Raw genomic sequence first — 25430 nt, 5'->3', positions numbered from 1 at the left:
TGTAACTTTGTATCTGCCTACTTCAGTTTCTTTTCCAAATGTCTCTGTTGGCATTTTAGATTTTTACCTTTATTTAAGCAAAAGAATGGGTAAGAAGAATCTGATGGGAAGCTTTTTCTTTTCTTATCTTACCTAGAATGCAGATAGCTGGAAGGAGGGATATTTGAGAGCAGTATTTCCCAACCCTGTTACATGTGAATCGTGTTGGGATGGGGTTAAAACCATGCCGGTGGTCCAGCCCCACCCAGAGCTTCAGCATAGAAATGAAAACAGAAACGCCACTCCAGAGGTTGAAACCACAGTTCACCTGTAGGGGAAGGTATTTGAGTGGAGGGCAGATGTTGGCTGAGATGTTGCAGAGGGGATTCTCATCTGCAAAGGTCCTGCCGATCTCAGACTCTGTGGTTCTCCGTAGAACTGCTATAATTAGAGAACGAAATGTGGGTTCTCGGGGCCTTCATGAAATCAAAAGACACATTTTAAGCTGAATTTTGTTTTGAAACAAAACTTAATTTTTTTATTAGCGCACATTATACAGACCAGTGGGTTTCGTTTTGCAGAACTTACTTTCCTGGACTTTTCCCTAAACCATTAGATGATATACAGATATGTGTATCCCTTCAGAAAGAGTCTTATTATTCTCATAAAGCATCTGGTCTTAGGGTACTAGTGAAGTTATCAGTGAGCATTCCCATGCTTTGGAAACTTTGCAAACAAATCCTTGATTTACTGTCAGAGTGAGCACAAATCCTGTGTCCTACAGTGTGATAAATTGATTATCCATCTCTCCCGATTAGGCAGCAGATGGATTTTTGTTTGTCGTAGGATGTGACCGAGGGAAGATACTCTTTGTCTCAGAGTCTGTCTTCAAGATCCTCAACTACAGCCAGGTACTGTTCTGCTGTTCGTGCTCCTGCTGGGTGTGAGCAGCCTCACAGCACTTCAGAATACTCAAGCATATTTGTCACATGTGAAATTCTCCTTCCGGAAAATTCTTAGCTTATTAACAGAGAAATGAATGTAAACTTAGGAGAGTCTTTCCTATGCTCTGTATTTCCCGCACTGGAAAGTCTGACTCTGATCTGATCAACAACTGTGTAGCTTTCTTACTACTGCAAAATAAATATTCTACCGCTGGGGCTTGGGACGGGGAGTGAAGGTACCTGACGAGAGAGAAGGGAGAGCAGAGAGTAAGTCTCGGGGAAACCCAGACCATACTGTGTTTGCAGTGGTGTGAGACTGCCGACCCTCGGCTTCCTTTCCTCATGCTCGGTCCTGGTCCACTCCTTACATGACTGATTGGGGGTCCAGTAAGAGTAACATATGAAAGCTTCTAGAACCAAGCTTTTTGCCTACTATGTCCCCAGAATTTTTTATTCATTCATTCGCACATGGGTATTTGCATGGAAGTTTGGTAAGCAGAGTTGAGTCAAAATGGCATTTATATAAGTGAGTATTAATACAATTTTTTTTCTTTCTGAAATATTTTACTTTTTTCAGTCTCAGAAGTTTTATGATCTCTGTGAACAGATGAGGCAGCTGAAGCACACAGTGACAGGACTCAAAGAAAGGCCAGGCTTAATAGCAGAGCTCGAGTCAGTTTCTCTCCCTCCTGGGCCTTGTGGGGAACTTGTGGGCATCAGAAAGAAGTTAAAAAAAATATGTATCATCAGAAGTTTCTTGCTTTAGAGGGTGAACTGTATATAATTGAAACTTTCTCCTCATCCGTTATCAAAATCACCCTCCTGATGCCTCCTTTATTGCATCTTATAAGCAAAGGGCTGGACACGTGAACAGGATCATATATGAAACATTAGAGATTTTTATGCTTAAAAATACAAAGTAGGGGATGGGGGTGCTCAGTGGTACGTTGCTTGCCGAGGTTGTAGGCAGCCCTGGGTTCCATCCCTGGTACAGCAGTAAATAAATAACATCAAGGCAAAGGATGTACAGACTGAGCACTTGTTGCGTCATTCGTGTGAGGTTGACTTGTCATTTTAAACATCTCATCCCCACAGAATGATCTGATTGGTCAGAGTTTGTTTGATTACCTGCATCCTAAAGATATCGCCAAAGTCAAGGAGCAGCTCTCCTCCTCCGACACCGCACCCCGGGAGCGGCTCATAGATGCAAAAAGTGAGTACGGGGCAGGAGAAGAACGGTGTCACTTGGCAGCCTGCTGGGCCACCCCGCCCAGCGCCCACAGCACAGGCAGGGCTGTGTGTGATGGTCTCAGCCTCTCCCTGCTCACCTCACTGCCCTTTCTCTTGGTCACAAATGCTATCTGTCGCTAAATAGAATGATTCCTATTCTTCAGGGCTTTTGTTGGTTTCACATAAAGAAGAAAAGAGTTCAGTGTCTAAAAGCACTGGAAGTAGAGCTCCTTCGACTTGATTCTTTCTGATTTGTAGTTACTTTTTTTTTCAGACTCTAGAAGTTCCCACTTGTATGCTCCCAAGTTCCTGGGGCTCACACCCCAGTTGATTGGCCCTCTCAGAACACATGCCTCTGTCGATCAGAGCTGCACACGTGCAGTCTCAGAAGAGAGCAGTAAGAAAACTTAAGCTGGAAATGTGCTGTTTCTTTGACCAACTGGTTCTGACTAGATTGGCTCTGCTCCTGGCTTCCTTCCTGCAGCCCTGGAACCACCATTCACATGGGCCCCTGGCTTCCTGGCCCTGCACCCCGTCCTGTGTGTCCCGTGCAGGGCCCCATAGGGCACTCTGTGTACTTCCGCAGTTGAGAGCACAGACTCTGAAGGCTGACTGCCAGGCACACACCCTGGCTCGACCACCCACTAGCTGTGTGGCTTTCAACAAGTTATTTAACCTCTCTGTGCCTCAATTTCCTTATCTGCAAAATAGTACCTATTTTACTGAGTTGTTTTAAGAATTAAATGTTAATATACTACATAAACAATGCAAGATAATTCCCTGCCCATAGCAAGTATATCAGTCTTGTATTTACCTAAGCCCAGTGTGGCCACGGCCTAACTAGTTTCCTGCTTCCAAACATTTCATTTCAATCCTTGAGGGAAATGCCATCAGAACATCTCTTTTAAAATGTCCTTTTGAAGTAAGGTGTGATGGCGCATGCCTATAATCCCAGCACTCACCAGACTGAGGCAGGAGGATCACTGTGAGTTTGAGGCTAGCGTGGGCTACATAGTGAGTTCAAGGCCAACCTGAGCTATATAATGAGACCCTGTCTCAAAAGTAAATAAATTTAAAAATAAAATATCCTTTTCATTAAGGCACTTATTTTTTCCCTATAAGTAAAATATAGGCCCTGGTACTATAGGTACTATATAGGCCTATGGAGAAAAAGATGAATGAAGTTGTGTGTTTGGCATTTGCCTTTGAGGCCCTAACCATGCGATCAGGGACAGGACCCAGTACCATAGGCACAGCCAGAGAAATAGCAGCAGCACGGAGAAGGGGATGATTCATTCTCGTGTGGGTGCAAGGACAGGCATCACCAAGTAGATGACAGTCGAGGTGGGTTTGAAAAGGTGGATTAATGTTTGCCAGGTGAGGAAGGGAGGAAAAGAACAGAGGAAATGATCTGTGGACGGGTTCAGATGTGCAGAGCCTAGAGATCTGCTTGGTGCTGCTGGAGCACAGCGTGCAGGGAGCGGGACACTGGGAGGGCTCTGAGCTGTGTGGGCCAGGCAGGCTGGGACTGGTGTTGTGCGGAGGCTTGTAGAGGGGTGGTGTGGGAGGCAGGTCCCAGGAGAGAAAGCCTGAGGGAGCCCTGCTCCTTCGATCACTGTGGGGTGCTCCTCCCAGCCCATGTGATCTGAAGCCCCCAGCTTGGTACTGTCAGGAGCCATGCACATCAACCCCCCCAGGGAGTTTCCAGCATAGCCCTGCTGCCCTCTGAGAGTACATTCAGCTGGGCTGGAACAGCCCCACCCAGTGGAAACAAAATGCAAACCACAAACACGAGCCATGTGTGATTTTACATTTTCTGCTAGCCACATTTTAAAAAGTAAAAATAATTTTAATGTTACACAGAATTGCTCGTTGAACCACCTCCTACCTGCTTAATGACTATTCAGACTTAGGACCCAGTCTTTAGATTTATGATGTCTTTTTTTTGTACAGCTTTGTACATCTTGTTTTTAGAGCCTCAGTGTCCAGTTTTTGAACAGTACACCTCATTTATACAGTTCTGTAATTTTTGTCAATTGTACTGTATAGTACAGTACTGTAGTTTTATGTTATACATCACAGTATTATAAGAATAATGCAAATAAAAACAAAGTCATCAATTTGGAGTTTCCTTTGGCCAATTCTTTGTTCTGAATATTGTAATGTACGTGCAGTTGTACATGTAATGTACAGTTCCTCATTTAGCAAACAACCAAGTTGCAGGATGTAACTTGGTCATTAAATGAGGAATGCCTGTATTTTATCTAACCCAGTAAGTCCTGAATATTATGTTGACATGTAGTAATTATAAAATATTAGTAAGTTATTTTACATTTTTTGGTACTGTCTTTGAAATCCTCTGTGTATTTCATACTTACAGCACATCTCAATTCAGAAAAGCCACATTCAAGTGCTCACTAGCTGTATGCAGCTAACAGTGATGGATGGGTTAACACTGGTGTAGAATGGGGTCCAAGAATCTGTGAGTTGATAAAGTACACAAGGGACTCTGGCCTACAGCCAGGTTGAGAATTTAAAACAATCGGGGGATTTAGCTCAGTGGTTCCGCCACTTGCCTCACAAGCGCAAGGACCCGAGTTTGATCCCCAGTACCAAAAAACCCCAACAAAACGAAACAAAACAATCTCACTTCCTCTTGTTCCAGTATCCACATCTTACCCATCCTTCAAGTACCAGCCCAAGTTCTTCCCCTGGGAAGCACAGGTTGTCTTTGCCATTTATCTGGCACTAATGACACATCACCCTGTTATATTAATCTTTTCTCCATGTGCTTCCTTTTCCCTTTCTCATTCACAAGCTTCTGTTGGACAAGAATGCTGTGCTATATTTCTTCTTATTCCCCACAGCACCCAAGCCATTTTTGCAGCGGCACTTTCTACATGATCTATAAACATTTCCCAACCAACAGCACATCGATCCTTAGTGTATCTTTTGAGATCTAAGCTGGAGAGAAATGTTATGCTCGACATCATGGTTATAAAACAGTGAGACGGTGAAGAAAAAGACTTTGTTCAAGGTCACACTCCCCCCTCCTGCCAGACAACACTGCTCTCAGTCATCACATTTTGTGTGTTGATTTGCAGCTGGACTTCCAGTTAAAACAGATATAACCCCTGGGCCGTCTCGATTATGTTCTGGAGCACGACGTTCTTTCTTCTGTAGGATGAAGTGTAACAGGCCTTCAGTAAAGGTGGAAGACAAGGACTTCCCCTCCACCTGCTCAAAGAAAAAAGGTACACTTTCACAGTTCTTTAAAATCCTTTCTGCAGGGGAGGTCTCAGCAGAGAGCAGTCAGCGGTTCCTAGCTGGCCAGAGCGCAGGTCGCAGGGCTGCAGTTAGGGCCCTGCTACCCCCCTAATGCTAGCCCTCGCATGTTCTCATGGTGATGGAGGTTTGTGGATAGGCTCCCTCTGTTTAAATTCTGTTTATCTTATGTGGTTGGGAAAGATTACCGTCAGCCCCAATTCTGACTACCTCCTGATCACCCACCACAATCACTCACCAGCTTTGCCAGTGACCTTCATGCTGCCAGACGTAATGGACATTTCCCACCAGTCCTCCTTGCAGTGTTCTCATCCCTAGCATTCCACAAAACCTCGTTCTTCTCATCTCCCCTGTCCTTTGCCATTCCAGCCTTTCTCTGGTGCCTTTAGTGGCTCTTCCCCTCTGCCTGGGGTCTCTCTCTTTTAATTACACTGATCCATAGGCAATGTCACCCACTCCTATAGCTTTAAATGCCATTTATATGCCAATAATTTCCAAGGTTACATTTCTAGCCAAGGCCTCTTTTGAACCCTAGATGTATACTACCTAGCAACTCTCCCTGCTTGGCTATATCTTAAGGGGATCTCACATGCTACATGCCAGTGTGGCCGCCGGACTCCTCCATAGTGTCAGTGGTACGACCATGCAGCCAGCTGTTCACCCCAGCTGAAGGCCCCTGAGGCACCCTTAGCTCCCTCACCATTCACCCCTCACTAGTTACTAGGTCCTGTCGCAGCAGCCAGTCCCATCTGGGGACGTTGTCTCCAAACTCACCACTGTCACTCGGATCCAGGCTACCCTCAGCTCTGCATAGCTCTGGCAAAGTTGGCACCATGTGGCTTTCCACCCCTCCACACAGCTACCAAAATGATCTATTTTAAGGCAGATCTTTTTATCCATCCCATTTACAACCTTTGTTCCCCATTTCTCTTGAAGAAAAGTTCGGAATACTTAACATGACCACACGGTCCTGTGCCTGTCACTACTCATTATATCCAAGTCATGAGACTCCCTTTCACAGTGACACCGCCATCACCTCTGATGGCAGTTTCTTCCCCCTCCTTTCTTGCTCCAGCCTCAGACTCCCTTGTGTCCTCCTGTGGCACCCTGAAGGCTCTCCTTCCAGGGTTTCTCATAGTGTCATTCTGGAGTTATTTGTGTGATCATTTGTTTTCAGTCTGCCTTCTTGACTTCCTGTGATCTCCACCCAGGCATGTCTGATTTGTTTCCCGCTGTATTCCGATAGCCTGGTGAACACTCCGTACAGTTTGTTGGGTATTGAAGTCCACAGATGCTCCATACTACACCTGCCCCGAATTGAAATCTTTCCCCTCCCTGTCTCTCTTCCTTGAATCAGTGAATGACAACAGAAACTATCCAGTCCAGGAAAGTTGGGGCCATCCTTATTGTCTTTCTCTCCTTCGTGCATGGTATTTATACTAATTCTTAACATTGCTCAGACATTTTTCCTGCTTCCTCACCCACTGCCCCTCTCTGCCATCATTCGGTTTTCATTGTCTCTTGCTCTGTTGTTACCACTGGCTCATGAACCAGCCTTCTTACTTCTAGTTCCTACTCTCTCCAGTTCACCAACTCTCCCCACTCTGCTGCATGATTCGAGTTTACTGTTTCCCACTTGACCGCTTTTGGATGCTCTCCACTTCCTATCTGGTGTGTGTGTGAGGGAAACACAAATAACCCACGGCCCTTATAATCTGACCTCAACCTGCCTTTCCAACTCTGCCCCCTCAGAACCTTCCTTTTCACTCCAGCTCCAAGAGCTCTTTGCTGTTTCTTGTAGCGGACATGCCCCTGTGCCCTTGTACATCCACTACCTTTACATACTGTCCCTGAGCCACTGCTCAAGCCTTCTTGGTTAGTCTCCTATGTTTGATTTTCTGGGGGCTTCTCCCCAGGTGGATTTCTTCCTTGGTGTGAGCAGTGTCCTTGGTGTACCTGGCTCTGCTAAGGATATGTGACACTGGATGAGCGTTGTCTATTTCTGTCTGGCCCATTCACCAGACGCTCACCTCTAGAGATGAAATCTTGGTTTTTGAAATTTTTTGACTCACTACCTATATTCTATCCCACCATCGGCTGGCCCAGCACTGACACTAACTATGGACTTTGCTTTCTAGCAGATCGAAAAAGCTTCTGCACAATCCACAGCACAGGCTATTTGAAAAGCTGGCCCCCCACAAAGATGGGGCTGGATGAAGACAATGAACCAGACAATGAGGGGTGTAACCTCAGCTGCCTTGTTGCCATTGGACGGCTGCATTCTCACGTGGTTCCACAACCAGTGAACGGGGAAATCAGGGTGAAAGCTATGGAATATGTTTCTCGGCACGCAATAGATGGGAAGTTTGTTTTTGTAGACCAGAGGTAAGACTCTGCATGTTTCCCCTGTGCAGTGACAGTAGATTTTAGCGCTGAGTTGAAAAGCAGAGAAGACTGGGCTGTCAGCTGGCTTTTCTAAGAATAAAGGAAGAGAGGGAAGGATGAGTACCTCTGCTAAAGATGAGACTCGTTAGGTATTCTCATAAATACAGAGGGTTTTTTTCTGCGTTGTTCTTTAGTATATAAAGAGAGTTAAAACCAGGCTGATGGCACGTGCCTGTAATCCCAGTAGCCTGAGGCTGAGGCATTAGAATCGTAAGGTCAAGGGGCCAGGGATTTAGCTCAGTGGTTTCGCCGCCTGCTTTGCAAGCACAAGGACCCGAGTTCGATCCCCGGTACCAAAAGAAAAAAAAAGAAATCATAAGGTCAAGCCCAGCCTGAGCAACTTAGTGACATAGTAAGGCCCTGTCTCAAAATTTTAAAAAACATTTTTTTTTTTAAAGGGCTGGAGATATAGCTCAATATGAAGGCCCTGGTTCAATCCCCAATGCTGGAAAAAAAAAAAAAAAAGATTGCTAATTGGGGTGGTTTGATGTCCATGGCTGAAAGGATAGAGCAGACATACTATCTTAAATCTGTGAAATGCTACCTTGATTGGCATATAAGCCTCGGGGACAATTATTTAGTCTGGAGGTGTCCATGACAGTAGTCATTGGCTATGGTAGCCTCGTATGGCTATTTAAATTTGAATTTGATCAGTTAAAATAAAAATTTCAGTTCTTTAGGGGCAGAAGCCACATTTTAAGCACCAGATGGCTACATCTGGCTAATGGCACATAGAACATTTCTGTCACTACAGAAAGTTCTGTTGGATAACTCTGATCTAGTCCAGCCTCTTCATTTCACAGATGAAGAAAGACCTGAGGCCCAGCCTGGGGACAGGCCTCCTGCTGGATTCATAGTAATTGGTAACCAGGGCTAAGAACTCAATGTCCCAAATTTACTGTTGCTTGCTACCTTTTTTATGAATATTCATAGGTTAATGATTTTTCTGGCTAGTAGAGATAGCCAGAAAGTACTAGAAAAAAAGAGAAAGCCACTTCTGAAGGCCACATGGCTCCAGATGCTAAAGCTTGGTTTCCTGGTGAAAGTAGGCAGTGGAAAGGAGAGGCTTTGCACTGGGGTTTACATTTCTACCACGTTTCTACCTAATATACAGTTGCCATTTTAAAACCTCCTAAAACTGATTTATGATGATAGTCCCTTTGAAAAGCTTGTTTTTCTGTTTTCATAGCCTTGATTAAATTCAGAAAGCCCAGAAAAATAGACCCACATAGTAAGCTGTCTGAAAACCCATCTGGCCTTTTGCCTTCAGCTTTGACCTTGCTCATATAGGCTGTAGCAGATTCCTCATCTGCAAAGTTGCTGTTAATTGTCTGAATGGCTTTCTCTTCTTTAAAAGTTCTCTTATTCTCTTTTAGGGCAACAGCTATTTTGGCATATTTACCACAAGAACTTCTAGGCACATCATGTTATGAATATTTTCATCAAGATGACATAGGACATCTTGCAGAATGTCACAGGCAAGGTAAGCCAGGCTATCTGGAAGGTCTGAAGCTTCAAATATCACCCTGCTTCTAGATGAGTCCATGTGGCCTTCCAGCGAGATCTGCCCCCTGCGGTGTGGCAGCCAGCCAGCCCAGGCCTCTTCAGGCCTAAACGTCTGTAAGGAAAGGAGGCTGACGGCCCAGGATGCTGCTGTCCCCTTGCAGGTGCCCCAGCCTGACTGTACAGCAGTTTCCTCTACATAGGCATGGCATTACTGGGAGGCATCTTCTTCAGAGGGTCTCCCCACACCCTGTGGAGACTTAGTATGGCTCATTCTGACCCGATGCGCTTTTCCATACACGCATGTGACCCCTCCCTCTGTATTTTCCTCCTTGACTAATGGTATGGCCATAGGCAGCCTCCTGAGGAAGCAACACTGACCCCTCCCTTCACTGTCCTCACCTCCGACACCCATCTCCACAGTCCACTCTTTACCACCCTCACTGCTGTGACCCTTGTTCAACCTCTGTGCCCACTGCAGACTTGATTTAGACTCCTAATGGGTCTGCCTGCTCCCTCTCACCCCCAGTCTGTCTTCTACAGTTACCCCGTTTATCCTTGGATAGACTGACCCTGACAGTGCTTGCAACCCTCCTCCCTTTACACTGAAGCCTAGACGTTGATGGGCATTAAATCCAAGACCTTCTCCACCTCCTGGCCCTCACCCAGATCCTCACTTTCATTCCTGCCTGTAGAGGCTACACAAGCTACACCAACCTTCTCACTGGTGCCTCCCCGCCAGGCCGCCCTGTGCTCCTCCTGCACTGCTGGATTCTTTCCTTTTTCTTCCTCTTGGCAAATGGATTCATCTTTCAAGCCGCTGATCTCTTTTTTTTTTTTTTTGGTACTGGGGATTGAACTCGGGTCCTTGTGCTTGCACAGCAGGCGGTGAAACCACTGAACTAAATCCCCGGCCCTGACTCTGATCTCTTGATTCCTCCGTGTACCTTTGACTCACTCCTCTTCCGAGGGCAGGAATCATACCCTGTTTCCTCTTTCTCCAGTGCTTGCCACCTGAAAGGTGCTCCTGACATGTGTTCCATGAAAAAATGAGGCTTGAATAGGTCAGTGGCCTGTACAGTTTCGGATTTCCTGAAAATGAGACAAGTGTGATACTGCCTCTGGTCTTTGTGATGGGGAAAAAAGAGTATGACCCCTTTGGACAGTGACTTATTTGCTGGTGTTAGTCACAGCTGATTCCATTATTCCCCGGAGCCTTAATTTCATAGACTATGAGGAAAATATGACAGAGGAGCAAATTGAAGGGCTCTGAGTGAGGCTCTCAGAAACTGTCTGTTCTCTGAAGCACTGGGCACTGGCTCCCTCGGCTTATTAGAGTGAGGCGCTGGAGTCTAAGTACCTTTGGTGTTTGGTATTGGGTCTCCTGTTTAATTACATGGGTTTGAGGAAATGACAATATTCATGATTTCTTTGCATTTTTAGTTCTACAGACAAGAGAAAAGATTACAACTAATTGCTATAAGTTTAAAATCAAAGATGGTTCTTTCATCACACTACGAAGTCGATGGTTCAGTTTCATGAACCCTTGGACCAAGGAAGTAGAATACATTGTCTCAACCAACACTGTTGTTTTGTAAGTATTTTTCCGATAAGCAAAGGCCCCCTTGTTTCAAAGAGAGATGGCTTGGGGTCTTTACCTGGGGAAAGAGTGCAGCCAACAGCTAGTAATACATCCTTTAATGGCACCTTATTAACATCCCCTTATTAATGAAGCCACAGAAAGGGCAGAGGGCAGAAAGGGTTGTTAACAAATGACAAGCTTTAAAATGCATACCGTGCAAGCCCTGGCTCATGGAATCACTCCAGGAGACCGCAAGCTATCCTTCTGGACTAAGCACTCAACCTTTGGATTCTACAGGCCCGGTACCCTGGGGATCCCCTTGTGCTGCTGTAGAAGGAGGGGTTCACTACCCATGAAAGGCTCACACAGGCAACAGCTCTTATGGCCTTGGCTGAGAATGGGCAGGTCTCCATGCCACCCAGGCTGGAGCACTGGCAGCTGGAATGTGCCCTCCAAGGCTGCTGCCACCTTCAAGGTGAGCAGGAGGGAAGGAGTCTCCTCCCCACATCTCCTTCCCCATAGCATCCTACCCCTCAACTGGGGTTCGAGGTGACTGAGGACTGGTTGTGCTGTAGCCTGGTGGTAGAGAAGGTACTGGGGCAGTGGCAGTCTGTTCTTGGAGCCACCACTTCCACTGGACTGTGTCCCGCACAACTTAGAAAGGCTCAGGCAGGCTATGAGGTCAGAGGCCGAGATGCGTCCATTGGGTTATGAGACAGTGAGGAGACCTGTTCGCACTCAGACAGACTTCATTTTCTGGCCTGTCCAGGTCCAGAGTGGACACTGGACACCTTGGCCAAGGTGAAAGACGCACAGTTCTGAGCAGCCCTGACTCACATTTCCTTATTGCTGGGATGTTCACAGAGCCAACGTCCTGGAAGGCGGGGACCCAACCTTCCCGCAGCTCACAGCATCCCCCCACAGCATGGACAGCATGCTGCCCTCTGGAGAAGGTAACTATGTCCTGCATCGGGGCTTCCCTATGAGAAGCTGCTTGCGGCCAGATCCCTAACTCCAGCTGTTCAGGGTCCCCTGCTGTCACATTCTGTGGAACAAGGGAGATCTCAAAGGGATCCTGAGTACTAAGGAAGCCATCGTCTTACTTTCTGTTGAGTCTGAATATTGGGAACTCATTATTGAACTTTTTGAGGTCACCTGGGTCCCTAAAGCCCTTGAAATAGCAAACTCTGACTCCCTTGTGCTTTGTTGCCCAGTGGGTTTGGGTGACAGTCACTGGCTCCTGTGGTTAGGAGCGAGATGTCTATTGGCACTGGGGCATGTACTATAGCCAGTGGACCTTGGCCCCAGCCCTCCACATTGGACTCATCCTTTGTGGCACTCCTTCTGCTAGCATGGCTACAGTTTGCACCTCTCTACTGTTCATGCCCACATCCACAGTGCCAGCCTGGTTTCTCCTGAGCTCCAGCATGTCTCTCCAGCTGCCACCCAGACAGAGCCATCTGGAGTCACTGAGGCACCTGAAGTTCAGAACATCAGAAACATTCTCTGCACTTCCCTATCTGGTCCTTTAAGCCAGAAATCTTGGCCCTTGCCTCTCCCCCATGATATCTAAATCTTAAATTCTGTTCCTTCTTTTAAATTAACCCATCATCACTGCTCTTTTGCCCTCCTTATCTGCTGCTTAGAGTATTGCAGTTAATTTCCTAATTCTAATCTCACTGTCCTGCCTCATCCTCCATCATAGTCATGGGCAGCTTAACAGCATTCCCAATCATCTCAAAACGCTTACACGATAGTGGTCCCATAAGATTATAAGGGAGGAGAAAAACTCCTACCACCTAATGACCACGTAGCCATGGGAATGTCTAGTCACACATCACTCACCCTGTTCAGATGCAGTTAGCTACATAAATCCCACTGTTTCACTCACCTCTAGGGTTCAGCACAATCACATGCTGTACAAGTTTGTAGCCTGTACCATATAGCCTAGGTGTGTAGTATGCTATACTATCTAGATTTGAGTAGGTCATACGATGACAAAATTGTCCAGTGACAAATTTCTCACAACGTATCCCTGTTGTTAAGTGATACACAGGTATAATTCATTCTCTGTGTGGTGGACTTTTCATAACTGAAATTTCACTTAGTACATTCTCCATGTAAAGTCCTTGGTACTTACCCTTTGTGGGTACTGGCCAAATTCATTAGCCTGGCATCCAAGACCCCTCAGGATTTGATTGGTACTTGGTGCACCAGATTCACCCCTCATCACTCCCGAATTCCTTGGAATAGACTCCCAAGTGCTCAGTGCTCTTTGTACGTGTTGGTTGCTATGCTCTTCTTTATCTGCCAAGGTAATTTGTACTCATCTTTCAAGAGTCACCTCAGAGTTAACCTCTTCCAGAAGGCTACACCTGACACTGGATTCGTTGGGTGTCTCATGCTTAACCTACCAAACTTACCTCTTTGCTCTAGCCACGTTAGACTGATTCCTTGAGGGCAGGGATACTGTCTTTTTGTGTAACCCTCGCACAAAGCACAGTGATGTCCAGTGAACACTTTGAGTGCATGAAGGGAGTTAGCTGCCCCATGCCAACACTCTGGTCTCTGATCCTGTATGGAAGTTTGAGGCTTTCCTTGCTGGCATATCCTTTCCTGACAAGGCACAACCCCAACGTTGAACTTAAAGGGTATCATGGGATGAACTGATTTTGACACATAATAGTATTTCTTCCTCAGTTTTCCCCTTTCCCACTCTCAGATTCCTTTGTTGTAGGTGGCCCAAAGAGGACCCATCCCACTGTTCCAGGGATTCCAGGGGGAACCAGGGCTGGGGCAGGAAAAATAGGTCGAATGATTGCTGAGGAAATCATGGAAATCCACAGGCAAGTAGCACCTTCTGGTTGTTTCCCTGAACCAGTGGTACTAAGCCCAGATAATTCTCTTTCCCACCACATCTCTCCAGGAAATATATTGCAATCTCTGGAGACACTTTTGGTTATAACAGTTGGGTGGGAGGTTGCTGCTAAACATCCAGGGAAAAAAAACAAGGATACTGCTTACTAAATATCATACAGTACAAAGAACAGCCTCCTGATCCCCACAAAGAATGAGCCAGTCTAAGATATCAGGAGTGCTGACATTTAGAAATTCTGCCTTAAATAAAGAAGCTAAACCAAAATAGGTCAGAGCTAAAGGGGACTGACTCGTGGGGAGACTCAATTCCTAACGCTCTGTGTATGACTCAAGGATCTTCTATTGACAGATACTTAGGAATGTAAACCCAATGGAATACAATCATAGTAAAGGGGGGAAAGGCTAATATTCCCTGCTGCCACTGGATTGCCTGTCTGGAGAACTGGAGGTTGACCTCTTTTCCAGTGGGCCACATGGGGCACTCACAGGTAGTAGTTCTATTCCAGCCCCTCAGATCATTGGGTTTGGCTGCTTGCCTCTGCCTCAGGAAGGAGATGGAGTAGCATGCAGTATAATCAGCCACTACATACCTGGTGCTTGGTGTGAGACTATCTAAATGTAGTACTACCAGAATCCTTGACCTCAAGAACCTTAAAATCTTTTGAAAAGTTGTTTTCTTTATATTAAAGAGGAAAAGTGGAAAATGCATGGGCTGAAGCCAGCAAGGGAGGGGGGTTTGAGCACAGTCTTGGCCAGGGTTTACAGTGAGGTTCAATGTTACCTCTAGAAAACCAGGCACACTTTTTTGGGGGGCGGGGGGGCGGGTAAGGTTTTGAGTTTCATGTTCAGGCTCAAGAAGCAGACAGCCTAACTGGGCAGGCTTGATGTAGGAGCCAGCCACAGGGCTAAGATGGGAGGCTAAAAAGCCTACAAAATAATGCCGAGCAGTTTGGACTGAAGAAAATTGTCGAGTTCCATTCATCGCAGGATGTTCAGCAGACAACCAAAGCATTAAGCATTACAGAAAGTGCACTAGACTAGAGAGAGATAATGGTAGTATGAGGCCTGGCCTACAGTGATGACACTATGAATACACAAACCAATACTGTAAGGGCCAGGTGTTGAAGATGAAATAGAGAATGATGAAAAGGCAATTTCAAGAGGGGGAGCCTGGGAAAATAGTGGTTTCAGTCCTAAGCAGGGAGATCTGGCAGACACAACAATTTTTCAGTAAGCAATTAGAAGCCATCTGTGTGTGCTGAGAGTCCATGATACACAATTGTATTTTGCCTTTGAAGAGCTTGTAATTCAGGAGAGAAAATTTGTTCCCTCACAAATCTAGAGAAGTAGGCAGTACAAGCCAGGACCCATGAGACCTTTGGGTCATCCCCAGGTGACCCCAAAGCTGCATTCATCCGTGGAATAGCTGAGAGCAGGGCGGTAACACAGCTGCCATCATGCTTCCTGAACTCGAGCTTCAGTGCCAAGCCATGGCTTCCTTTTCTGAAGTCCTGCAGCCTGACAAGTTTATGTAGATTTACAGTTCTAAGTCTTTCCTTCTATAAATCTCCACTGCTGAGATAGTCTGAGAAAGACCAGATCCATTTTCTATCACCTGTTGCTTTAGAGGTTGCTACGATTACTGCTTCTACTCTTATGTTACTTTGTAGGTGTGGCTGAGCTACCGTGGGACATTCCATTTCCTAAGTGTATTCACTAGTCAAACAGTGTTTACAGGGAACAAGATGAATCATTTGCTTCCAATTCATAGTATCAAAGATGTAGGGTTAAATTTCTAAGGTCGCCAACTCACCTGGATTTTGCAAGGAAACAAAGCTTACTTGAAATTCACCACAAGAATCCAAACCCTAATTCAAGGGCTTTGTGAAATGCTTGACTTCAGTGTGTGCATTCCAGACCAGGAACCTGCAGAACAAATCCAGCTCACCACCTATTTCTGTAAATTATTTCAAGACAGCTATGTTCATAGATTTATGTATCGTCTGTGGCTGTTTTCAAGCTGCAGGGGCAGAGAAGACTAGTGTTACAAAGACCAAATGGCCCAGAGACTGAAATAGTTGCTGCCTGGTCCTTACAGAAAGTCTGTCAATCCCTAAAGAGGTCCAGATCTTCATCCTTCTTTTGTCTCCATCCCTTAATACACACCCCTGACAAGAGAAAAGAAAATGTAACTAACTCTTCTCTCTCTGACAGGATAAGAGGGTCGTCGCCTTCCAGCTGTGGTTCTAGCCCACTGAACATCACAAGTACGCCTCCCCCTGATGCCTCCTCTCCAGGAGGCAAGAAGGTGAGTCTGATGACTTAGGCTAGACAGCCTCTTTCTTGCCCAGGTTCTGAAATGTTATGGGTGGTAGTAAAGGATTACACATTGATTGCTGAAACTAGTGAAGACTTTTTTCCTACTTGACGTACATGCATGTGTAAGGCTAAGTATAAAGCAGAGTGGTAGAGCTTTGGAGGACTGCTGACATCCTTAAGAGGATTTATTCTGCGTGGATGTGGAAAAGCAGAACATTCTAAGGAATGAAGAACTGTCAGTTCATTTCACTGAGGGAGCAATTCAAAAGGTTCCCTGAGGGAGGGATCAGTAACTACACAGAAACATACAGAAGATAGCTTTAGTGTCTACGGCAGGCACTGTAAACAGCAGTAGCACCAGCGGTGCTCTGAAAGTCAAGCCAGGCTTCAGGATTTCCTGTGTATTGGGTACAAGTAGTTTTATCAGTCACCAGCTCTCATGAGAGCTGCTAAAAGATTACATTAAAAAGAAGTTTAGAAAACACTCATTTGCTATCTTGCCAAAGAACATAGAAATCTAGGCATATTAAGCCATAAATGTACTCATAGTGCCAGATGTCAACCCAAGGACCTGCAGCTTCTTGGGATGTGGTCTTCTGTTTCTCAAAACAGATACAGAGAGAAGCAGGAATTTACATTGGCAAGACCCTTAGGGCATAATTACATCAAAAGCAAGGCAGGGATTTTTCAAAACTAGGCTTCTCAGAGGCTCAGACTGCCAAGAGGTGATGCTGATGCTACTAAGTGGCATTGGTAGGTGGGTAGGGTAGTTGGCAAGGAGAGAATGTAAGGTCAGGACACCTGCTTCTACTGGGGCAGCTTACTTCCACCATTTTATATATGACTCTTCTACAGAAGTTTCCATTTGAAAAAGGTTTTGCTCCCCCTAAAAGGCTGAGGGCCAATAAATTAGTGGGTAAGAGAATGGTCAACATAGGATAGACCTAGTTTGAAGCCTGGCTTTGCCATATGCTACTTATGTAATTCTGCATAACTTCTAAGCCTTAGTTTTCTTTATAATGAGGCTGTTTGTTAGGACAGCTAAAATCTTTGTAAGTGAAGTTCTGTTATGAGAAAATGTATGTGAGAGTAACTAGCCCTTAACAATGACTCAGAAAATGCCAACAGATGAAATCTGGACATCCCACTGTTTGCTGGCTGGACTCTTCGTTCTGTTCTATTTATTTCCTCCATATCTCCCGAGGGTGGTCTCCCTGTTTCTCCTTCTCAATTCAGTTTTAGGCACTTGACCATTTGGTATTGTAAAGGATTCTAAGACATAGATTTTATCACTCCAGGAGTGCTTAAATATTAGAGCACTTTCATATATACTCTCTCATCCTCATAATTTTACAGGTGACAAAAATTCATCTCCGCAGCATTTGTTTAATAAATAGGGCCCTGATCTATAATCCAGGTTTCATCACTTCCAATTCTTTTCACAACTCCTAGAAATTCAAATCTGTGCTCTGTACCATAAAGCCCCCAGTATTTTTGAGGTATTTATGAAATTTTTTTCCTTTTCTTTAGAGGGCTTATTACAATGGGTCTGGGAGAAGAAATTTTGAATGTATTCTTTAATGAGATGAATCCACAGCAGCAGGATTTACAAGCAAAGCAGCCTAAACAAGATGGAGTTAAAAATGACCTCACCACTAAATGGTGCAGCAGACCCACAAGAGTAAAGATGCCCCTTCCCAGTCACTTTCAGATTTGTCATTTAGCTTGCAGTTATTTCAGTCAGGATCAAGCTAAAACGGGGAGGCTAAGTGGCCACCATGGATCCCAGGAGAACAGGGACATCTTAGAGGCACCACAGCAAGTTCAGATAGAGCAGCAGTTTGGCAGATGTCATCTGTGGTCTCTTGGGGAGCCTTCAGTATCCTTCCGAGTGTTCGCAAGGTCAAAGGTATCATCATAATGTTAAAACATTACTCTTAATTTTTCACTGTGTCTTATGTGCACTGTCAGTGCAGGAACAATGCTGGGTGTGAAACTCTGGTGCTTTTGCAAGAATCAGAGCAGTGGCACCAAACTGCTAGAAGTCACTGTATTCTTCACCACCACATACTCACAATAAGAAGTAAATAATTTAAAAGCCAGTTTCAATCCAGAAAGTCCTTAATGAAGTAGTAAAAACTATTACTTTAAAGCATTTATGCTGCATATGGAGTATGACAGTTGTCTCAAGAAAAAGCATGTGTCTGATTAAGCTGTAGCCAAACTAGCTTCCTGTTTCACAGGACATCATTTGTACTCTAATAAACTATTGCTGTAAAGACTTGAGTATTTAGCACACATTGTCACTTTAGGGAAAACAACCAATAGCATTTGCTTCTCATGATAAAATCTGCACTTTCAAGCAAAAATTGGAATTTTTAGGAAACTTGTGTCTGCTACTTTGAGTTCTACAGCTTCCCAAAACTTACAACAATGGTGATGTTTTGATGCTGTATAATTAAATGTGTCAACATTTGGAAGATCTGCAAACCTCAGTGAAACATTATCCTATAAATGACCAATGCAAGATATTTAAATCATTCAGTGGTGAAAGATCCATGCAAAGTGCCAAGATACATCAGCGTACTTTAATACAAGAGTACAAAAAACTGACATAGTTTCAGATTTCATACGCAACTAACATCTAAGAAACTTCCACATGTGAAGTGTTGATGTAATATCAAAGAATAAGAATACTGCAATTACTTTGAAAGGCTATTAAAATATGCCTCCCTTTTCCAGCTACATAGTCTGTGGGACGTGGATTTCCTTCATATACTTTAGACTAAAAGGAGAATCAACTATGGGAATCCAGTAGAAATTTCTTAAGCCTGGCATTAGATTTGCAAAATGTAAAGCGATGAGATACTTCTCATGTTTTGTTCTTATTTTGGAAAATATTTAATTTTCAATAAAATGTTATTATTCATGCTAACATGTAACAGGTTTAATATAGTATAAAAATGTCAATTTCAAATATAGTAAACCTTGATAAATACAACCTATATAAACAAAAGTTCTTTGGTGTCCTCAATAATTTTTAAGAGCGTAAGTGGGTCCCTATACCAAAAAGCTGAATGTGGAGACAATGTTGTAATGCCACCTGCTGGCAAAGTCTGAAATCACTACTCCTGAAACCCAGCAGCTACCAAACTGCTCAGGTTCAAATACAGGGACTTCTGAAAGAATGCAACTCAGCCAAGGAGCAGGACCTTGGAGTGGGGAGGGACTTTGAGAGAGAGTTAAAGTCAAGGAGGAGTAATAATCTGGGAGTAGTACAATCTTCTCAGTGGCCTACCTTAAGAAAGTTAATGCGCCCAGCGTGGTAGTGCATACCTGTAATCCAATACTCTGGGAGGCTGAGGCAGGAGGATCCAGTTTCAGTCCAGCCTGGGCAACTTAGCACCTGTCTCAAATTTAAAAAAAAAAAAGGACTGGCGATGTATCTCAGTGAGAAGGCCCTGTGCTCAAAAAAAAAAAAAAGAAAGAAAACTGGAGGTTACTGAAATTGATACCTATAATATACCTGATCATCAAAGATTTACTTCTCGTGTTGTGCTATTCATTTGTGACTCCTGAGAGCTGTCACTTCACAGCTTGTTAACAACCCGTTATTTCTTCTTTTGAAACATGGTTTCATGGTTTGGTTGCCATGTTTTACTCCTTTACAGGGGAACTGCGCAGCTGGGCTGACTTTTAGGCTTTGTCCTTAAAGAGGCATGTGGACAGCATGATCTCAGGTAGTCAGGGATTTTTTTATTCAGCCTTTCCACCACCTATATTATCAAATGCAGATAAAATGTTAGTTTGGGGAAGAAGTTTTTTCTTATTGTGACTGTTCCTAACAGTTTCTTGTTTGAAATCATCTGATAATAAGATAAACCCATTTCAAGTTCTCCCTTATTTCTCTTCCCAACATGCTTATTTTCTTAGTGATACTGCACATGGTACTGATTGGAAGTTCCTAACAAGAGTGGAAAACTTCACATTTTTCCCCTTTCGCTTGTAGATTTTAAATGGAGGGACTCCAGACATTCCTTCCAGTGGCCTACTACCAGGGCAGGCACAGGAGAATCCAGGCTATCCATATTCTGATAGTTCTTCTATTCTTGGTAAGTAGCGTTATTATTCATGTCCATTTCAATGGGCTTGTAAAAACTCTGGCATAAAGGTTTTAAGAGCTCAGTGCACAAAACAAGCTAGTTCTAGAAAAGTTTGATAAGTAAAGGTTTGAAATTGATTTAAATACTTCAAAATTGACTTTAATGGTTGTGTTTTGATGGGGATCCAAGGATGTCTGGACCACAGGTTTACTCCCATGTAGGGTATAATCTTCAGGGGGTACTAATCATTAAATGATGGCAGTTTTATCTCTCACCTCATCCATCTTTTTAGTCTTCTCTCCTATTTGCCATTCTTTCTGTAACTCTCTCAGCTGGTTACTAGAACATTAAAATGAGGTCAATACAAATATTTTTAATATTTACTGAATTTTCAGTACTGTGTTATTTCTAAAGGGCTGGTTCTTACCTCTGAAAAAAGCAACATATTTATATGTATGGTGTACATATATACTTATATATTCATGAGTCTGCCAAAAAATGTATACATCAGGAAAAGAAAAACTTGCATAAATATTTTAATACTAAATTTATTGAGACATCAGGAGATTAATACAAGTTACCTTTGGCCTCTACAAGTACAAGAGGTGCTCAAAATGGTGGCCATGAGCTTCCAGACATTTATTAGTATGGCAAACTGCTGAAGTGTGCATACATTTTTTGGTGGACTCTGCATATAATATATATAATATATGTTGCCATTATAGACCCAGAAGCAGCCTATCTCAGTGTACTGCTAAATATTAATTTTTCTCATTAAAAGTATGCTGTAGAGCCAGGAACAGGGGTGCACACCTATAATCCCAGCTTCTTAGGAGACTCGGGCAGGAAGATCCCAAGTTCAAGGCCAGCCTGATCAATTTAAGTGAGACCTGTCTCAAAATAAAAAATTTAAAAAGGGCTGGAGAAGTAGCTCAGTAGCACAGGGCCCCTAGGTTCAATCCCCAGGATCATAACAAAACAAAAACTTAGAAATTGCTTACTAAGTCTATAAACATGCTTTTTTAAAAAATTACTGACCAATCTTCATCTCTGTTCACAGGTGAGAACCCCCACATAGGCATAGACATGATAGATAACGACCAAGGATCAAGTAGTCCCAGTAATGATGAAGCGGCAATGGCTGTCATCATGAGCCTCCTGGAAGCAGATGCTGGGCTGGGTGGCCCTGTTGACTTTAGCGACTTACCATGGCCGCTGTAGACACTACATGTTGCTTTGGCAACAGCTACAGTATCAAAGTGCATTACTGGTGGAGTTTTACAGTCTGTGAAGCTTACTGGATAGGGAGAAAACAGCTTTTATGTACCGACTTCATAAAAGCCATCTCAGAGCCATTGATACAAGTCAATCTTACTATGTGTAACTTCAGACAAAGTGGAACTAAGCCTGCTCCAGTGTTTCCTCATCATTGATTAATGGGCTAGCTGTGGATAGCTTGCATTAATTGTATATTTTGGATTCTGTTTGTGTTGAATTTTTTAATCATTGTGCACAGAAGCATCATTGGTAGCTTTTATATGCAAATGGTCATTTCAGATGTATGGTGTTTTTACACTACAAAGAAGTCCCCCATGTGGATATTTCTTATACTAATTGTATCATAAAACCGTTTATTCTTCCTTGTAAGAATCCTTTACTATAAATATGGGTTAAAGTATAATGTATTAGACAGTTAAATATTTTTAATAAATGTTTCCCTTGTTCTATAAATACTGTTCTCATTTCAAATAATTAGAAAAAAATCCTACATGCTGTAGGGTTGTATCATCAATTCCAACCATGGGTATTCCAACAGGTACTAACACTTGTAGTGCCTTCTGATCTTCATAACAGTTCCAGGATTTATATCACTTCCTCCGTGCTAGATGCATTGTGAAAAATAGTTAATTTCCAAATTGTTGACATTTCGATTTATGGGAGAACAAAGTTATTATTTCTTACACACAGATATCAAATCCTTTGAATTTACAAATGCACAATTATGTCCACAATTATGACTTCTCTCCACTGCTACTCTTCTTACCACTATTTACAATTGTATGGCTTCAAACATTAAGTGACCACCGACCCAAACCACCTAAATATTTCTGATTCTTTCTTGAATTAGGCCACAGAATATTTAAGACACCATTTGCATGAATCTGCTAAGCAGAGCAGCACAATATAATGCAAAAAACTGAACTAGTATCTGAAACTGGCTCTTAACCTTAGGGTAAAGTCATTTCACATCTCATTGTGGTGGACCAGGGCACACTCTCTTTTCAGCTCTAATATTACTTTAGATTTATAGTATATTTTATAATTAGTAAGAAATTTAAGTGCTTTGTCACACATATACCAAATTAAGAGTTCATTTGAAAAGCTATTTGATTTCTAGTTGTACTTACACCAATAAGACAGAAAATCTAACCTGAGACTAGAAATCTGGCCAAGGTGGTTATAAAGTTGGTCTGAAACATTAAAACAATGGAATTTTATTTTGATGAAAAACTTGAGTTACAATCATTTAGTAAACAAAGAACAAACACTTCATTTTCCTACCTCATAATGCTTAAGAAAAACATTAGTAAATAAATATCTGTGAACAGATTAAGGGTAAGGCAGACTGGATAATAAACCACCTCTGATGTTCACACTCCCTGCATGTGACTCACTCTCAAAGGGTGAAGCAGCACTAGAGATAAGTGAACCAATAAGATATGAGCACTGAATCTCGTCCTAATCATTCAAATAAGCCCAAGATAAATACTATTTTGTTCATCATGGGCAGCAAGCTATACACATTTTACTGAAGAAATACTTTGATAGAAGCACTTAAGTTATATTATACATCACAACTATAAAATGGCTTGAACAGTTCCATTTAACTACCATATATAAAGTGCAACTATGTAATAGTCTGCATTTATCTGGGGTGTGATGAATATCAGTCTTGCTTGAAAGCACCCCAGCTGCCAATTTCCACTTCTGAAAAGACCTCTCTATGTGTGAAAAAGGACTGTCCCCCATACAAAGAACCAATTTCACAAATCTACTGGTAAACAAATACATTTTTATAGGTGGAACTTCAGGATGCTAGAATTGTACTCATTTAAAAAACCATTCAGCCACCTTTGGTCTTTAAAAAACCTACACTGCAATATCCTAAACATGTGCATCTCACAATGAAGAAGAGTGGCCTTGCAGTGTGGATGAGGAGACTGTGAAGAGTAGCATGCTATGGTTTCAGGGACAGCGTCACAGCATTGGATTCTGTGCGTCAGGATCGAGGTCACTGTTGCCAGAAGGGGGGTGAATGGGGAGGATATCCAGCTCATCCACCTGTGGAGTTGGGTGCATGACTACCAGCTGGTCCTGGGGAATGTCTGCAGCAGCTGCTGCCAGGTTGGTGATAGATTTACTTTTTACACACTGGAAGTCTACATGCCGACTCTTTCCTTCTTCCTTTTCCCAGGACATTCGAATAAAGGGTCTTTGAACATAGTTGTAAATGACTTCTGGGCGGCCCCCAGGCCTTTTCTTTACTTTTTCTTTGTACGTAGGATAACCTGGAGGAAAGAAAGATTTTAAAAACAGGACACACACAAGCAATTTCCCACCCAGTTTAGCCCTTCAGGACTTTTTTGGTACAAATACTGAACAAATGGAAATTAAAACCAAGGGAAACACATTCCATCTATCTAGTTATCAGTTCAACAGCCAGAAACTAAAATCCTACTGTGGAACTCACAAAACCTCCCACTATTCTTTCAGGTATTCAATAAACCAACCACCAAAAAAATTTACTTAAAGTTAGTATGGAAGGGATGGGTCCCCAATATAATGATATACAAGCTGCAACAGACCTTGAGCTCTATGTGCGCATCCGAATTATCTCTGAACCATTCTCCTCACTTGATGACATGGCCTAAAGGCCTGTACTTTACTGCCACATTAACCTTCTAGCTTCCTTAAGCCTGTCTCATCTTTATATTCCCCTGGGATTTTCTTTTCTGTTTTGTTAAATGACAAAGAACTATTCAGCTGATTCTAGATTATTCTGTAGCTAGGTTGGCAATGCCTATATTTTAATGCCTACATCATTTTAATATGACTGTTCCAACAACCAAGCAGTTGACTTAGATTTTCATTTCCAAAGCAGCTTTCTCTAATTAATCGTATATTCTCCTTTTGGGTCAGAGTCACTGAAAATTAACAACTAATAAATTTTGGACAATTTCTAGTTATTTACCAGTAAGTTATGAAAATGTTCCAATTATTTACCAATAAGGAAATTTCTCCAAAGATATACTGTCCGCAGAAATTATCATAGGTCCCTTCCCTCCTTTATACTAGCAAGAATTGTCACTTTGGACCAGAGATTAGCAAACATTTTCTGTAAAGGGCAACAGTAAATATTTATTAAAGGCCTGTGGGACACATTGTTTCTACTGAAACTGCTCAACTCTATGATAAAGGGAAATCATCCAGAGAATATGTAAATGATTCCAATAAAACTTTTATTTATAAAACAACAGGTAACAGGTAAAGTTAGACCATAGTACCAGAAAATAGTCCTGCATAGTAAGACCTCATTTAACGATTACTGCATAAGGAAATATATTATAGGTGTTATTGGTAACTTAGTATATTTAGTGGCTATGAGTGTGACAGAATAAGGGATACCCAGGGCTTGGTTGGGGAGTGCTAAGTAAAGGATTCATTCTTTGTTTCACACTTCTAGACTATCGCTATCTGAAGTGCAGTACTAGAGGTCAGAAAGGTCTCTCTAGTCTCTTGTCCTTGATTCCTCCTGGACTATTCAGCAGTCTTTAAAATTCCTACCTCATTATATTCTCAATCTGTCCTATATGTAATTATATTGTATCCTTGCTCAGAAACTATCAATGGTTTTCTATTGCTTCAAGGGAAAGGTCCATATTTCTCCATACTTCTTTTTCACACGGGGGTGCCAACCTGCTCAATCTCACCAACTCTCATGCCATACTCTCTTCTAGCCCCAGACCTCTCAAACACAAACACACTGGCCACATTAAACTTTATACTTTTCTTCCTGACTATGCTTTGGTGATTTTATACATATTATTCTCCTGCTGATTCCCTCTTGGGCCTCACACCTCTGTAGCTCCAATCTCCTCTAGC

The 25430-nt window shown here is 43.0% G+C and overlaps 2 protein-coding genes across 38 annotated transcripts in view; one reads left to right on the top strand and one right to left on the bottom strand.

Annotated features, from left to right (window-relative positions):
- The window catches only part of Bmal1 (basic helix-loop-helix ARNT like 1), a 96490-nt gene extending 74492 nt beyond the window's left edge, over positions 1-21998 (top strand). For 9 of the 21 annotated variants that reach the window (XM_087211623.1, XM_087211619.1, XM_087211627.1 and 6 more), the window contains 11 exons: positions 798-890; positions 2019-2136; positions 5258-5407; positions 7577-7823; positions 9260-9366; positions 10830-10980; positions 11833-11921; positions 13706-13814; positions 16060-16153; positions 20174-20276; positions 21328-21998. In XM_087211623.1, coding sequence (XP_087067749.1) covers positions 798-890; positions 2019-2136; positions 5258-5407; positions 7577-7823; positions 9260-9366; positions 10830-10980; positions 11833-11921; positions 13706-13814; positions 16060-16153; positions 20174-20276; positions 21328-21488 — 1422 coding nt within the window. In that variant the 3' untranslated portion in view covers positions 21489-21998. Of the gene's footprint in view, positions 1-797; positions 891-2018; positions 2137-5257; positions 5408-7576; positions 7824-9259; positions 9367-10829; positions 10981-11832; positions 11922-13690; positions 13815-16059; positions 16154-20173; positions 20277-21327 lie in introns of all 21 variants that reach the window. The other 12 variants (XM_021263823.2, XM_021263826.2, XM_021263818.2 and 9 more) reach the window with 3 other exon arrangements.
- The window catches only part of Btbd10 (BTB domain containing 10), a 78584-nt gene continuing 64986 nt past the window's right edge, over positions 11833-25430 (bottom strand). For all 17 annotated transcript variants that reach the window (XM_021263831.2, XM_087211628.1, XM_087211630.1 and 14 more), the window contains one exon: positions 11833-23836. In XM_021263831.2, the coding sequence (XP_021119490.1) occupies positions 23526-23836 (311 nt within the window). In that variant the 3' untranslated portion in view covers positions 11833-23525. The remainder of the gene's footprint in view (positions 23837-25430) is intronic.

Source organism: Heterocephalus glaber, unplaced genomic scaffold (assembly GCF_053883595.1).
Source record: "Heterocephalus glaber isolate CG9 unplaced genomic scaffold, H.glaber_assembly_v1.0 deba00001428, whole genome shotgun sequence".
In the NCBI taxonomy this organism is placed as follows: Eukaryota; Metazoa; Chordata; class Mammalia; order Rodentia; family Bathyergidae; genus Heterocephalus; species Heterocephalus glaber.
The sequence above is the reverse complement of the archived record's forward strand: the minus strand, read 5'-3'. Positions and strand labels throughout refer to the sequence as shown.